Below are 14,092 nucleotides of genomic sequence, written 5' to 3'. Positions count from 1 at the left end.
CTTCCTCCCGTCGGCAGCTCATCCCATCACCAGCGCTGCCCACGGCCTGAGATGCGCATCCAGCTCCGACCTCCCCAGCAATATTTGGCGGTCTACAGTTGACAGCTCACTGAAGACCCACCTCCCCACTTGCAGGTTATGGTACACACAGCATTTACAAATACCAGTGCAAAAAAGAGGAAAAACACCCCAAACACCACAATGGCTCAGCAGAGGCCCCAGGCGATGTCCACTCTGCTCCTGCTGCTCAGAGCGTCTGGACGCTCGCCTTGACCTCAGCTCCACAGGCCGCCTGTGCCGACAGCTCTCCGTTACCCTCCGGGGCAGCATTGGCAACCGCTGCCAAGGGGTTCCGGCTAATCACCAGGTCCAGCTTATCTCCAGCCTCCGAAATCAGGGGAACAGCCAGACAGCAGTCAAAGTCTCTCGTTCGGATGCGGTTTACCTGCCAGGATGGGTTTAGGATGTACCATGGGGAGGAACAACAGAAAGACCATGTTTGTTAGTCAGAAAATGCAAGGTTGGTGCTAAACCCACACCTGTGAAAACACACAACTCTTGGGGGTCCCTGATTTCAGGGTCACAGCAGACCCGGGGCATTCCTTCAGGCTGAGCACTTCCTTACTTCGCTGAGAAATTATGCAATAACTTGTCGAAGAAGGGGAAAAAAAATCTGCATCAAGCATAAACCCTGACCCCCGGTGTCTGGGACAGTCTGACAAGTATTAAACGCTGCAGGGCTCAAAACCAGTTCTCCAGTTCAAGCCTGTCAGAGAAAGGTTGCCATTTTCCATGATTTTTTTGCCATCATGGCTTTTACTGGCCTTAAATTTGTGATGTGGGGTATTCAGCACCCACAACAAATACAAACAAATACAACTCAGAACCTGAGGCTTCTGCCAGCCATTTTCCAGCTCAGACAGCAGTAAATTGAGACTATACTGGACAGTTTCTGCATCTGCTCTCTCCATTTAAATCCATCATTTCAGAGGAGTCTGGATACATTTCATGTGGGCTCAGAAGGCAGCTGCAAATTCTCTCTGCAGGATTCAGCAGTGGAAGCACTTTTACTGCTCTCTCTTGCAGACCTTCAAGCACATTTCTAGGCTGGGTCACCTGCAAAAACCACCCCAGCTCTCTTGCCTACAGCTACCAGAGCACCTGGGCTCGGTGCCATAACAACTCTGGGATGGAGGAGGCTGGCAAACAGCATAGGGAGGAGAAGGAGGGAAGGGAGAAAAGAATTTCCCACCCACCTTTGGAGCAAACATAATCCCTGGGGCCAGGTGTTGCTTCCTTATCTGGGTAAAGGCTGGATAAGTCCATGCAACTCTTCTATCCAAAACCCTTTCCCAGCCTTCATTTATAACCATGGAGCTGGGCTCTGCGACTGTAGCAGCGTCGCCCTGCCCTAGCTAGTGTCCACACAGTTGACTCAAATACTTCTCCTTACAGCATAGTAACTAAGGGCAATTTATAGACCACACGTGGCCAAGGAGCAATAAGCCAGGAGCTTGCTCTGCCTTTGCTCTACACCAGCCAGGCAGTTCCGATGCTGAGGTTCCATTAGTGCAATGCCATGCTCTGGCTAATCCATCCAGCTGAGAGGCAGAGGGTCTGTTACAGCTGGGACAAGGTGTTCCACTGGCCTTCAAGCACATCCCATCAGCAGTAGCACTGTGAAGCATCCTCAGCGATGCGTCTCTGTACTTCTCGATGGGAGTTGCCTGTAGCAGGTCTGCAATCCCTCACTCACAAGTCCACATGTCAACGAGATGCCAATCGCCTTGTCCTCTCGTAGGTGTAAGCCATGCGGCGCAGCATGCGGAAGGGGGGTGTCGAAAGTCTCCACACTGCTCTGTTTAGGATCTCGGGCACAACTCCCAGAGCACTTGGCACTCACAAAAAGCGACACATCCAACAGAAAGGCAGCCCAGAGCCTAATTAGCTTCTTGTTCATTCTTGCACCATCTTTTATTTGAAGCTGAGAAGGCATAATTGTATAGCAGCCAACTGGCTGGAGACCATAACAAGCTTAAACAAGGTTCCCCACAGCGCTGCCAGTTCTCCAGTTACCTGATGTACATAATACATTGGCTCTAACCCTACTGCTAACAACCCCCGCCTAGAAATTAGTAAAGCTAAACATCTTTCTGAGAGTTTCCAAATATGGTCACAATATCTGCATTTCCAAATGGTGGCAATTTTTCCACTGGGGTTCCACTTTCTCAGTTGCTGTTTGAGTTGCCCCAAAGCTAAAATAGTTGGTTTTCATCCATATAAAGCTCCTCTGCATTCTCCAAAATCCACCATGCTCTTCCTATCCCTCTGGTAGTCCAATATGCCCAGGTCACATTTATTACAGACTGTGCTTTTGACTAGAGTTCTTATTCTGTTTCTGCATCATCTATTTCAGATCAAGCATCTTTCAAAGAAAAAAATCCATGAAAAACACTTTGCTTGAAGGACGTGTTTCCTAGAAAACTCTTCTAGTTGTCAAAGACATGCACAGAACTTCATGAACATGACTTAAGTCCACATGCAGTTTCACGGGAACACAGTCTAGTTCATCCAAAAATCACCCTCTTACATGACAGGAAAAGGATTGAGGGTGAGTTGGGGAAGCAACACAGCTCTTCAGTTGTTCTGAGCTGCCCGAGCTCAAAAAGGCCAGTGCCAGGCCAGCTGTGTCCTGGAGTAGATGTAACCTGGGGGTACTATCTAGTGACTTCTCATTATAAAATACAGGTCTCATTGAGTGCTTGGTGGCTAACTGCTCACCTAGTTGACTAACTATTACCTTTCATTAAAGTTAGTGCTGCCATGGATGGGTCTCACTTCTCTCTTCCTCTCAGCCACTCATTCACTCCGTCCCAGCCTCCAGAACTGCATTTTGCATTTATTACCTGAAGGACTCTGTCATATGGCTTGAGGCCACACTGATCTGCTGGTCCATCCGGACGGACCATATTTACATAGACACCTTTTTCTAACAGGCCATCTGACACGCTGAATCCAAAGTCTTCACTCTCTGGGTCTTTGTGGAGTGTCATCTGGAGGGGCAGAAATAGAACACATTTTAATGCAGTGGAGTAAGAAGGAGATGTACAGGGTTGGCAGGACAGGAATAGCACTGGTAATGTGTGAGGACCTACAGCAATTTTGCTCTGGGTCTCCTGGGCAGATTTTTCTCAGCCTGGGCAGCTAATAAAGATTGAATCTTATCTACCAGACACCATCAGTTTAGGTAGATTGCATGGACAAGTGCTCTGGTGACTGGCATATAACCAGCCACACAACAGTCCCTCTCCCTTGGACGTGGAAGGAAATGCAAGCAGTGTAACACAGACTGAGCTGCTGTATTCACCCAAGGAGCAACAAAGCAAGTGTTATTAATGGAGCATCACCATCCCTGGCCCAAATTACACTGTGTATCCTCTGTGTATGCCAGACCAGCACATGAAAAATCAACTTGGTCACAGAGAATTTTCAATATAGTGTGTCAAATATGAAGACAGCTCATTTTTAATACAGCGCTCAGCAAGAACATCTAAATTTCTCCGTATTACTCACAAGTCCATTTCAGAAAATTTGTATCAACAAGTGCTGACATACTGAGGACAAGAACTGGATAATCTCATCACCCTTCCCTTGAGCACGTCACACTTTCACCTCGTCTAGAGGAGGGATGCACTGCTGGAAGTGAATCTTGCCACAGGGTAACACTGGAAGCCAGGGACAAATGATGCCCCAACACCACCAAAATCTCCCTTTGCCTCCCATGAACTGGGAGTGCATCTCTACTGTGAGGTGAGGTTCTAACACCATGACTGCATTCTTGGCTGGGTGTAAGGTCCTTGGGAAGAACAGTGCCCAGCAGCAGCCCACTCAGCCTCTACCTCATCTTCAAACAGAGACAATACCAGATGCACCAGCTGAACAAAGAGTCACCCTATAACATGTCTAATTATACAGCTCTCCTCCTTCAGGTATGAAGGAGTTCTATTTAAAGACACATTTGCCATGCCCTGAAGAACAAGAGCAGATCAAACACAAAAAAGTTGTTTTTTTCAGCTACCACAACTGCAGATTTTGTTCTAAAGTCACACTAGGAAACAAAAAGGCAATCAATTTTTTTTAAACCTCTCCAGCTCCCTTCCCTGCTTGCATTCTGCATCAGCAGCTTCTACAGTTAATTATTTCTAATTACCGTTGCCTTGCACCATGCTTAACCTGGCTATGTTCAGCTGGGTACTGAATTCAAACAAGTATCCCATTGCTGAAGTCCTACCATTTGTACTCCTTCAGGAAGGGCTGGGGGTGGAGTGGAAGGGGAGGGAAATTAAGTTATTTCTAAGTTATTATAATTTATTTTTTATAAGAAAAGTGGCCTACTGAATGGAACATGCCACTGGAAAAGGGCTGATGGGTCTCCACAAGACTATACTTTGTGCTCTCTTGTCTGTATCTGTAGCACCAATTAATGAACTCCAGAACACAAGAACCTGGAAATCGCAAACAATAAAGGGAAACAGCAAAGCACAGGTTTAAACCCCATGGAAGCATGGCAGCTAAATCCCATTTCTCTTCTGAAGAGGCCCCTTCCTCTTAACCTCAGCCTCTGGAAACCTTTGCTGCAGACGTTGGTGGGGACTAGCTTTAACAAGGAAGATTTTCTGGGGGTCCATCTGAAAAAAGGAGATTTTCTACAAGGTTACAAAGCTTCTACAGCTTTTATCATTGAGGTACCACAGTGCCACAGCCAGACCAACCCTTGGCAACACAGACCTTGTGAAACTCAAGGGGGGTAGGAGACATGATTTCCTGCATTTCCTTTTCAATCTTCTTCATGTCCAAGTTCCTGTCATTCTTCTTGGCAGGGGAACCATTGCCCTCAGTCTGTCTGTCATCACAGCTGGAGTTTGCTTTCCTTAGTGGGCTCAGTCCCGACGGGTTGACAGAGTCCAGGAGTAGCTTGTTGCCCTCCAGGCCCAGGTTGTGCACGCTCCCTGTCATGATGGATGCCTGTAGTGCAAGGGCATAAAGTCACTCTGCTGAGCCAGCAGCAGGAAGAGTTGGACCATGCAGCAACAAAAGGGGCACAGACAACAACGGAGGAGCACCATTGTTTTCATTAATCAGAAAAGTAAGTACCAAGAAGCTCTTCCAGTTAGCTATAAAAACCATTTCTAGACCTCAGGAGCTTGCTGCCAGATCTATTGCTGACTTGCTGCATGCTCTCCCACCCCAACATGGAGCTTTATCTCAAAAGGAACCATTTGTGAAGCATCTCTTTTTTTATGATCAATCTGAACAAACAGGGACAGGAATCTTCTTGGTAGTCAAGAAGGATGAACATCCCTGTCTCAGGGGGTCACAGAGGAAACGCTGTCTGACTGATTCTTCAGCCTACCCTGTAGGCTGCAGCTCACCAGCAGCATTGCACAGTGCTGGCAACGGCCCAAGGAAGTCAATACCTTGGACTCCACTTAGGGCAATTCCACAGAGAAATTAGGATTTTATCTGTCAGTAAATGGGAGCCGTCACTAAGCAAAACTGAGTTAAAAATATGAAATTAAGTAGTATTTAAGCTTGGTCATCCTTGATAGCACCCATTAAAAGATGCCCCTAAGTATATTCTACTCCATTAGGCAATGCTTTTCACCAATGAGATTACACTGATCAAAGCTAATGAAGGAGTCAAGAATCCAGTCTGTGGAACCTCAACTGGCTCCAGGTCACAGAGTCCATTTAAACAGTGTAATGAAAACTGTCATTTCAAAGTTCAGGCTCCAAGGGTCTGCAGTCCCATTAAATGTCAAAATGTGGAAGAAAGAAAAAGGTAGGGAGCAGATAGCAAAATTCAGCAATGCTAAATGTGGCAAGTCAGAGAGCAATTGCTCCTGTGCACAGAGGAAATATCATCTGACTAAAACTCTAATCAAGGCCCTGCAGCTCTTTGCTCCAAGCTGCAACAAAGGGGAATAAAGCAAATTCTGGTGGCACTATGAAAATGCCAGGACTACCTACATCATCCCAAATAGGGATGGATAAAATACAGGAAACCTTTTAGCTTTGCATGTTTCAGGTCTTCACACAAAAATTACTTAATCAGCTTGAGTTTGGACAAAACTCAAATACCTGCTACATGCCAGAAGGACGTTGAGTTACCACATACTTGAAACGCAGTTTAACAAACGGCAGTACAGCCAACCAGGGTACATTTGTTCACTGACCTCAGGCAGCCTCAACACCCCCCAGAACACCATGCCATGCCGTACCAACACCAGCATTGCAGAGCCAGGGAGGAGAACAGAAAGGTGTGTGCACGTCGTGCTACTGGCCTCCCTCATGCGCTGCAAAATCAGCCAGTACGCAATGGCATGCCATTCCCACGGCATCTGACTCCTTCTCTATCCTCAAGGTATTTAAATGCTCCTTGCAGCATCATTAGCAATTTGCTAGGTGCTTTGGCTTAGGTGCAAGGAGGAGAAAGAGCAGTTATGGACTTCTCCAGCCTGTGGCTGCTCCACATTATTTTTCCCCATGTCTTGGTTGCCCTCAAAGCAAAGTGGGGACACACGCTCCGCTAGACATACTGGAAAAAGCCTGTTTGTACCCATACCCCATAGTCTGCGAGTGGATTGCCACTGTGTGTGAATCTTTCCACAGGCTACCTTGGGTCACCTTGCATGACTCTTACTCTTTTTCAAATGTGGAGCATGAAAGGTCAAATTTAAAAAATAATAATAATTTAAAAGGAAAAAAAAAAGTGACTGTTAAAAAACCACAAGAGACCAGGAGCTGGGCCTTAGAAATCTGTGATACACCAAGAGTCCCAATGAACATCACACCTCCCACACCATAACTGGAGGAAGATGGGCACATGGAAAGGAGGGAACAGATCAGTGGTACTTTGGATTTGATAAAAGGGGAGTTGAAACCCATCAGACTTCTACTAAAAACACAGCACTTCCCTTCTGTCCCCAGAATTTTCCAAAATATTCTAGAAATGTTCTAAATACACCAAAACCCTAGAGGTGCTCAGCTTTTTATAAAATGTCTTTACATTTTTTAAAGCATTGTTATAACTGTTAAAGCTCCAAAGCCTTAAAAAAGCATGAATCAAAAGCCCACGCATCCCTGCGCCATGGATCCCTGGAAAAGGATTGGGCAGAAAGATATTTCTCTGTCCTGGTATCTCACAGTAACCTAACAAATCCCTACTTTTACATTTAGATGCCAGTCATTATGCAGAAGAGAAACCTCTATGCATCATTTCAAAGGGGTACTTTTTCTCAAGCAGTCAACAACAGTTCAGAAAGGTTGATAGTGGCTGCCTAAACTAATTTCTAAATACATTCAGGTCTAGGAAATAAGTGATCAAGGGAAGAAGTTATACTTTGTGAGGGCTGGGGCATTTGGGGCTTTGTGTGTTGGGGTTTTTTTTTAAGTCAGCATTTTCTTACACAGTTAAGATACTAAATACACTGTTTCGTGCTTCAGCACAATACATTTAATTGGGATTTCCTCCCTCACTTACAGTCGCTAAGGATCAAGGAGGAAAGAACAATTATTAAGTCCCTTGTCAACAATATTTTCACATATAGACCAAAACAAGACTTCCCTTTTCCACCTCCAATTATTCAGAAATTGCCTTTTCTCTCTGAAGGCTAAGCAATATGCAATTGTGCATAAAAACAGTCTCACTGGGGTTGATGGACAGCACAACCCACCAAGCTCTCTCCACTCCTCTGCACCCAGAAGGCAGGGGGACAGAGGGTCCCACTCCTCCTCCCAGGCTGAAGGAGCTGAACAGGGGAGGGGATCAGCATGGGTCCCATCCTGCTGGGCAGTTTTGCTTCCTGCTGCTCAGCAGTCTCAGGGGAGGCTTTATTTGCAACCCACGGCTTAGAAATCCAGGCTCCCCATCCTATAACCGGACACAATAACATGACCTCCAAAGCATGTTGGATAGAGAAAAGAGAAAGTGGTTTGTGAAGAGAGGAAACACCTTTATTTCTGCAGGAAGCAATTACTTTCTCAGATTTTTCCATGGGGAAGGCTGGCTGAAAAGCTTCCAATTACCTATTTCACTGAAACAGTTTCCGGCAGAGTGACAGCTGAATGCAAGATATATGTTTGGCCTGTCCATATTTGAAGTAAGCCAAGGCTTCAGTCCCAGTGGGGTTTTTGGGGGCTCCTTTTGCTTGGCCTTTAAGTGCCTTGGATAGAAGGTTTACCGTCAGATAGGGAAGGTTCGCCAACAGTCACATGAAGATTGCTGGCCAGCAACAGTTTGCAAAAAGAGCATAGAGTTCCTGGTGGGTAAGTTATCAGCTCAGGGAAAAAGCATATGCAAGCAACTGTCTAATGAGACATAGTTATCCATTAGCACAAACACTGACATGAATTAAACTTGAACCCTTCTTTACACCACTGGCAGCACAGGGACCCTACAGACAATTAACAGATCCAGGGAAACAGTCTAACATTTACGGTGAGAGCAAAACAGTCACATGAGCAGCAAATTCAGAAAGTGATTTACCTCGATCTCCCTCAAAAGTTCAGACTGGCCGCATGTTTCCAAATCCTCCAAAGCTTCTCCAAAAACACGCCAAAAACTATCCTCGTGAGTGGTCTCAAGGCCATTTTGGCGGTTGGGGTATCTGTTGTAACGTAGGAATCAAACATTGTCAGCACTCTTCTGCAGCGGGGTGAAAGCCGCAAGGCTACAGCAAGTGTCTCACCAGTAAAAGCAGAGACTTGAAGAGTCTTCATATACAAAAGCAAACAATATGAACTTTTCAGACAAGAGTCCGAATACGAGACCTCCATGCACTTACTAACGGGGCAAGTGTCCTTCAAAGGAAGAATTAAGTTGGTGTAGTAATGTCAAAGTTCAAAGGGTAAATTAAAAAGTGGTTGTAGGAAGATTGTAGGTTTAGGAAGACGTTTTGGTGAAATAGAGAAGTGAAAGAAAAAAGGATGCGTTATGGGTAAACCAGGAGCCTCAGAGACTGTTAGTACAAAGGCTGATGGGATAGAGCTCAGATCTGAGACACAGAACACCTGAGAAGAGAGAGAAAAACACAGAGGGTAACAGACATGGTGAGAAAATGATAAATACATTAGGTTTCTATGAGAGTAAATAATGCAAAGATGTATATAAAAATGATTGTGCTGGGCTGGACAAGTAAACACACACTACAGCCAGCAAAACGGACAGTGTCATGTATAACCCACACAAACCAAGTTTCATTTGCTTTGGGATGGCCAGGGAACTGAGCCGTTACTTTCAGGAGGTCTCTTTTCTTTGCTATGTAATGATCATGGCACTTACAGCCATGTAAAGATTGCCAATGGTTCTGTCTACAATGGAGAGTAAGGACAGAGAGAACCTCTTTCAAGCTGGTACAAACACGCATTAACATGAACACTGCGTGGGTCTTGCTGGGGGTTTTGCAATTTCCCACCTTTGAAGTTTCAGCGTCTCTTATCTCTGACCACAAGCCAGGTTCAATTCCTAGACTTCTAAAGCAAATAGCAATTAAACGTGCTGAAGTCCTCTGAACAAGCCAGAGAAGTAGGTGACACCAGACAGTACTTACTGAACACCAGGTTCTGTGCAAAACCCAAACCATCAGCACTGAGTTTAACAGGAGCCTCTTGAAGGAAACTCTCTGCAGTGTTAAATCAAGGTCATGATAAACCCACTAAGGTGTCATGGGGAAAGGGGACAGTAAAATTAGAGCAGCTCTAACGCATCTTCCACCCATGTTATTAGGGGCTTTGTGGACAAGGCTCCGCCTCTGCAACATCTGGTAGCATCTCTCATGGCTTAATGGTCATCAGTGTTGCAGATGCAAAGGGATGCTCATCCACCAGAGCCACTTAGCAAAATCAAAATATTTTACTTAAGTACAAGTCAAAGAGAGGTTGGTCTCCATTAAATATATCATGACCCCTTGGGCTATTAATAGACTTTTTTTTTTTTTTCAGATCTCTATTAACTGCAGTCTTTAGTACACACTTTGCTTTCCATACACTGGTTTAAATGGGAGTCTGTAGCAGCATTAACTTACACACACACATGGTTTTGCTCCTTCTGGGATCATGGCCTGCCTGGAGAGAACAGAATCTGACATATCTTATTGTATTTTAAATTTACCCCCTACCTTTCATCAGCTTTTAAAGGACAATAGCCTTTACACCAGGCAGAAAGGTCAAAAAAACACCCAGCAAGACTTTATAAAAACAAACCAAAATTTCCCTCCAAAAGGAATTTTCGATTCTTTCCCCTTACTCATTTCCTTCCTCTGCTCCCAGGTTCCCAAAGAGGCAAACGTCCCTTCCAGCTATCAGCTCCTTGCCTCTGCGATCAGCAATATAACAAACGTCCAGGACATGGATGAATCAGTACAGGCTCTCACACCACTGGGTCAGCAGGTTTTTCCAGGCTAAAGGCAGCCGGGGTTAGAAACATTTTGTTTTTCTCCCTGATAAAAAAGGGCTCAGTGGCATGAACCGTTTCACTCGCACTTTGACATCAGGACTCAAAGCCCTCATTAGGGACATGCAAGGTTTTGAGCACTCAGATTTGCTAACTTCAGCTGTCGGTGGCCTCGCCGGGAGGGCCAAGAGGGATCAATGACCTCTGAGAGCTGGCTCTTGCTGAGAGGCAAAACAAGAACAAAGTCTCAGCTGCTGCCAGCCTTCCTGCCAGTTTGATCATCTTTAAATAGGTGGAAATGGCCATGAGATGTTCTAAGGGTTTTGTTTGGACAAACAAAACTTAAGGAAAAAAATAAGAAAAAAAAAAGAACCAACAGTAACAACACGACACACACAACTATGGGGACTCTGGAGGATGTGGACAGGAGGGTTAATTACAAAGCAACGAGGCTTTTCTACCACGTGTGGCTCAGTGAGAGGCAGCCTCTGGCCAGGGCAGATCCAGCCGGATTTTCACCCAAAGCAAGGGGCAGCTGGAGACTCCTCCACAAGCTTGGGAGGTGTTGCAGGATTTCTCCCATGCTGACTGAGCCAGGAGAATAATTTGACCATGTTGACCTCAGTGTGACTTTGTTTGTGGTGTTGGAAGGGCCAAAATGTGATAGAGAGAGATGTCCAGCAACAGCTTCGGGAGATTTTAACTTGGACATGCAACACCAAGAGCTTTAGCTGGCCTTTTTGGCTTTGTGGCGTTGAGCTCTTGTGAAGCTGCATCCTTACTCAAAAAAGTCCGACCAACTCATGTAGGGACATCCCTGACCATATCTGCTTATTACACCTAAACTATGGAAATACTGCAGCCTTTACATGGCAGGAGTATGAGAACCTGTGGTCCAGCTGAGACCGCCCTAACTCCAGACACAAATGTCACCTGGCCATGGCAGAGGTGTCACAGAGCTACACTCAGGGTAACCTAGCAATATGGAGGTGGTTCAACAGAGCAGATCACCACTCTAGCACCCTTCCCCATGGCTGCCTGATGTCAAGCTGGGGACATAGCTGGCCACTCCGTCACATTCCCATGCCCTCTTGTCCCTACGCAGTGGCACCCATATTTGCAGATGTGCCTCCTTGCCTCCTCCCACCCCTCCATACCTGCTGGGCTTGTCCCAGTCATCTTCACTGAAGCTTCCATCCATGTAGGGGTAATTTTTCCTGGGATCCCCCGGAGGGGTGCTGCTCTTCTGCCTGTTGTGCCTCCATTCATGTGGATGGAGGGCTATGCCCACAGCCTGAGGTATGTACGTACCTAGGGAAGGCAAGAACAGGGGAGAGCAGTGGAAGAGAGAGTAATACCTTGTCAGAAAACCTTAAACCAGGAGACCCTCCATCTTGAAGTCCCAAACCTGAGGCCATCTGGATTGCATACCACTCCGTTTCAGCCATCAAGTGCAGGTTATGCTTCTCATCTCTTCTTGCTTTAACCAAAGCAGTTTCTCCAGATCTGGGACTACATATACTCACAGATGCAGATCCTATCACCATCCAGCTCCCACCTTAGTTAACTGCTCCTGTTTCCATGCTGAACCCAACAGAAATTGTGCTGCCGAAGTAACCACCTTTAAATACATTGAGTCCTTCAAAGGGTAAAGAGAAGATGCTGCCAAGCCTCCCTCAGCATGCCCAACCCCATTTGTCTTGAGGGATTTGGAAGCCTGAATTCTACTAGGAAAAAAAATAATCTTAATTTAGTTTCTCAACTGTCTTTGGGACTTAATGGACAGCACAAAAAAAGGTGATAGGATATAGAAGGACAGCAGCAAAGAAACTGCATCCAGGGCAGCCTGATGCAACAGCCTCCCTTCAACAAGGGTGATGGTGCTGAGGGTACCTGGTGGTGGTCACCCACTCCGGTGTGCTCAGCAGTGGTAAATGAGGAAGAGCCAGTCCTGATCTCTTGAGCTGCCAGCCAGTTCCCACAGCCGGCAGAGCCCTCCCGTGTCCTGGGGATGAGCTGGTGCAGGTACAGAAAACTGCCTCAGGGACATGTGCGTGAAACGCAAGGAACAGGAGGAAAAACTCGGCTTGCCTGAGAGAAGGGGAGGCTCATCTGTATCACATTTGATAGGAGATCAGTACAGACTGTCAGGATGAAATCAGACAAGTCTTGCTATGTCTGCCTCTGAGGACTCCCCTGTATAGTGGTGTCTTACTCTGGAGACACAAATCCAACAGTACCAAGTCACAAGATCCCCAGGTCTCATGAGGAGCTTCCTGGACAGAAACCTTCCAAAACAGAGTACTCCTCAGCAATGTCAGTGCCATCTGCAGTGGAAATAAATCTCCTGAGTCCCCTGCCCACCTCCTGCTGCCCATTCAACGTTTCAGAGAAATCCTCACAACCTTTCCAAGAAACACTGAACACTTCCATCACACACTGCGCCAAGTGAACAGGAAGAGGTAACGAAGAAACACATAATTAAAGGAGACTTGACCTCCTAAACAGCTAAGAGCACTGGAAATACCCAAAGACAACGCCAGCACTTTCTTTGAAAATGCCAAGACCTGTTATTTCATTTAGCTGAGTGCTTCCTCTGTGTGTTTTTAAAGGTTAAACTGCTCTGGAAAAAGTCCCAGAAAAATGCTTGCCAACATCTTCCAGCCATCAGGAGTGTTCACTGCCTGAGAGAGCAGAACAAGGTCCCTGGATGCTGGTCCCTGCAGCGGGTGGGCAGCAGGTTTGGGCTGGGTGCAGGGGATCAGGGACCGCAGGGGTATGTGTGCAGAGCTGTCACTTGGGTGCCACCGGTTTCACCTCCTCCTTCCAGGGAGACAGGCTGGTTCCCTGGGATTCAGAGCCACCTGGTGGCATGTTCCCACCAGGCCAGCACAGCTCCCTCGCCCAAACTCTTCCCTGAGTGTTTTACTAAAGCTGTGGATTAATCTAAAGCCCACAAGCCTGCAGAGCCTGATCTGTAGTTCTCTATTTAGGGTTTACACTAAACCCCAATCTCCAGGCTCTGTGCATCCTGCCCTTTTGTGTCCATCCCATGGGAAACCCCACATGTCCTTCTCCCTACCCTCCAGCATCCGTTTTCCCAGTGAGCACCAGCACAGCACTGTGCAGCCAGATGTAATTAATTACCAGGGAAGGCGAGAGAGCCCCTGAAGCAAAGGTGCAGTCTATGGATGTTGGGAAACTTGGCATCAGCCCTACTACACAGGGGCTCTCTCACTCATTCTCAATTTACTGGTAAAAAGCAATCGCTTTGATAAATCCAGTCTCCAACTTGTGTTAACATTTAATTAGATGGAGAAGCATTGCAGCATTATGAAGGCCAGGGGATTCCTCCTTAATGAAGCCTCCAGTCCCAGCTGCACCCAGATTAAGATTTCAGACCAACAGAGGCTGAAGGAAGACACAGGCATGGTGCAAGACACACACACAGTGCTGTCCCTTGAATTTCCTAAGTCAGAGTGCAGTGAGCACAGGCACGTGCCTTGCTCAGCACATTGAAGGTGCTTTGCAGCACTGCTCCTGCAGCACCCCTCTCTGTTTTCACATTCTGTTACAGACAGCAGTCTTTTCACCAGTTTCCTCTGTGGAGGCGATTCAGGGTTTTGTTTTGCTTCAACA

At 46.4% G+C, this 14,092-nt stretch overlaps 1 protein-coding gene across 1 annotated transcript in view; it reads right to left on the bottom strand.

The window, feature by feature from the left end:
- Positions 1 to 247: 247 nt before the first annotated feature.
- GRIP2 (glutamate receptor interacting protein 2) overlaps positions 248 to 14,092 on the bottom strand; it is a 143,767-nt gene continuing 129,922 nt past the window's right edge. The window contains exons 20-24 of the mRNA XM_029087394.1: positions 11,611 to 11,764; positions 8,549 to 8,669; positions 4,789 to 5,025; positions 2,907 to 3,053; positions 248 to 445 (exon numbers count right to left, since the gene is read on the bottom strand). Of these exons, the coding sequence (XP_028943227.1) occupies positions 248 to 445; positions 2,907 to 3,053; positions 4,789 to 5,025; positions 8,549 to 8,669; positions 11,611 to 11,764 (857 nt within the window). The remainder of the gene's footprint in view (positions 446 to 2,906; positions 3,054 to 4,788; positions 5,026 to 8,548; positions 8,670 to 11,610; positions 11,765 to 14,092) is intronic.

This window comes from Antrostomus carolinensis, unplaced genomic scaffold, assembly GCF_000700745.2.
Source record: "Antrostomus carolinensis isolate BGI_N321 unplaced genomic scaffold, ASM70074v2 scaffold1571, whole genome shotgun sequence".
NCBI classification, from domain to species: Eukaryota; Metazoa; Chordata; class Aves; order Caprimulgiformes; family Caprimulgidae; genus Antrostomus; species Antrostomus carolinensis.
The sequence above is the reverse complement of the archived record's forward strand: the minus strand, read 5'-3'. Positions and strand labels throughout refer to the sequence as shown.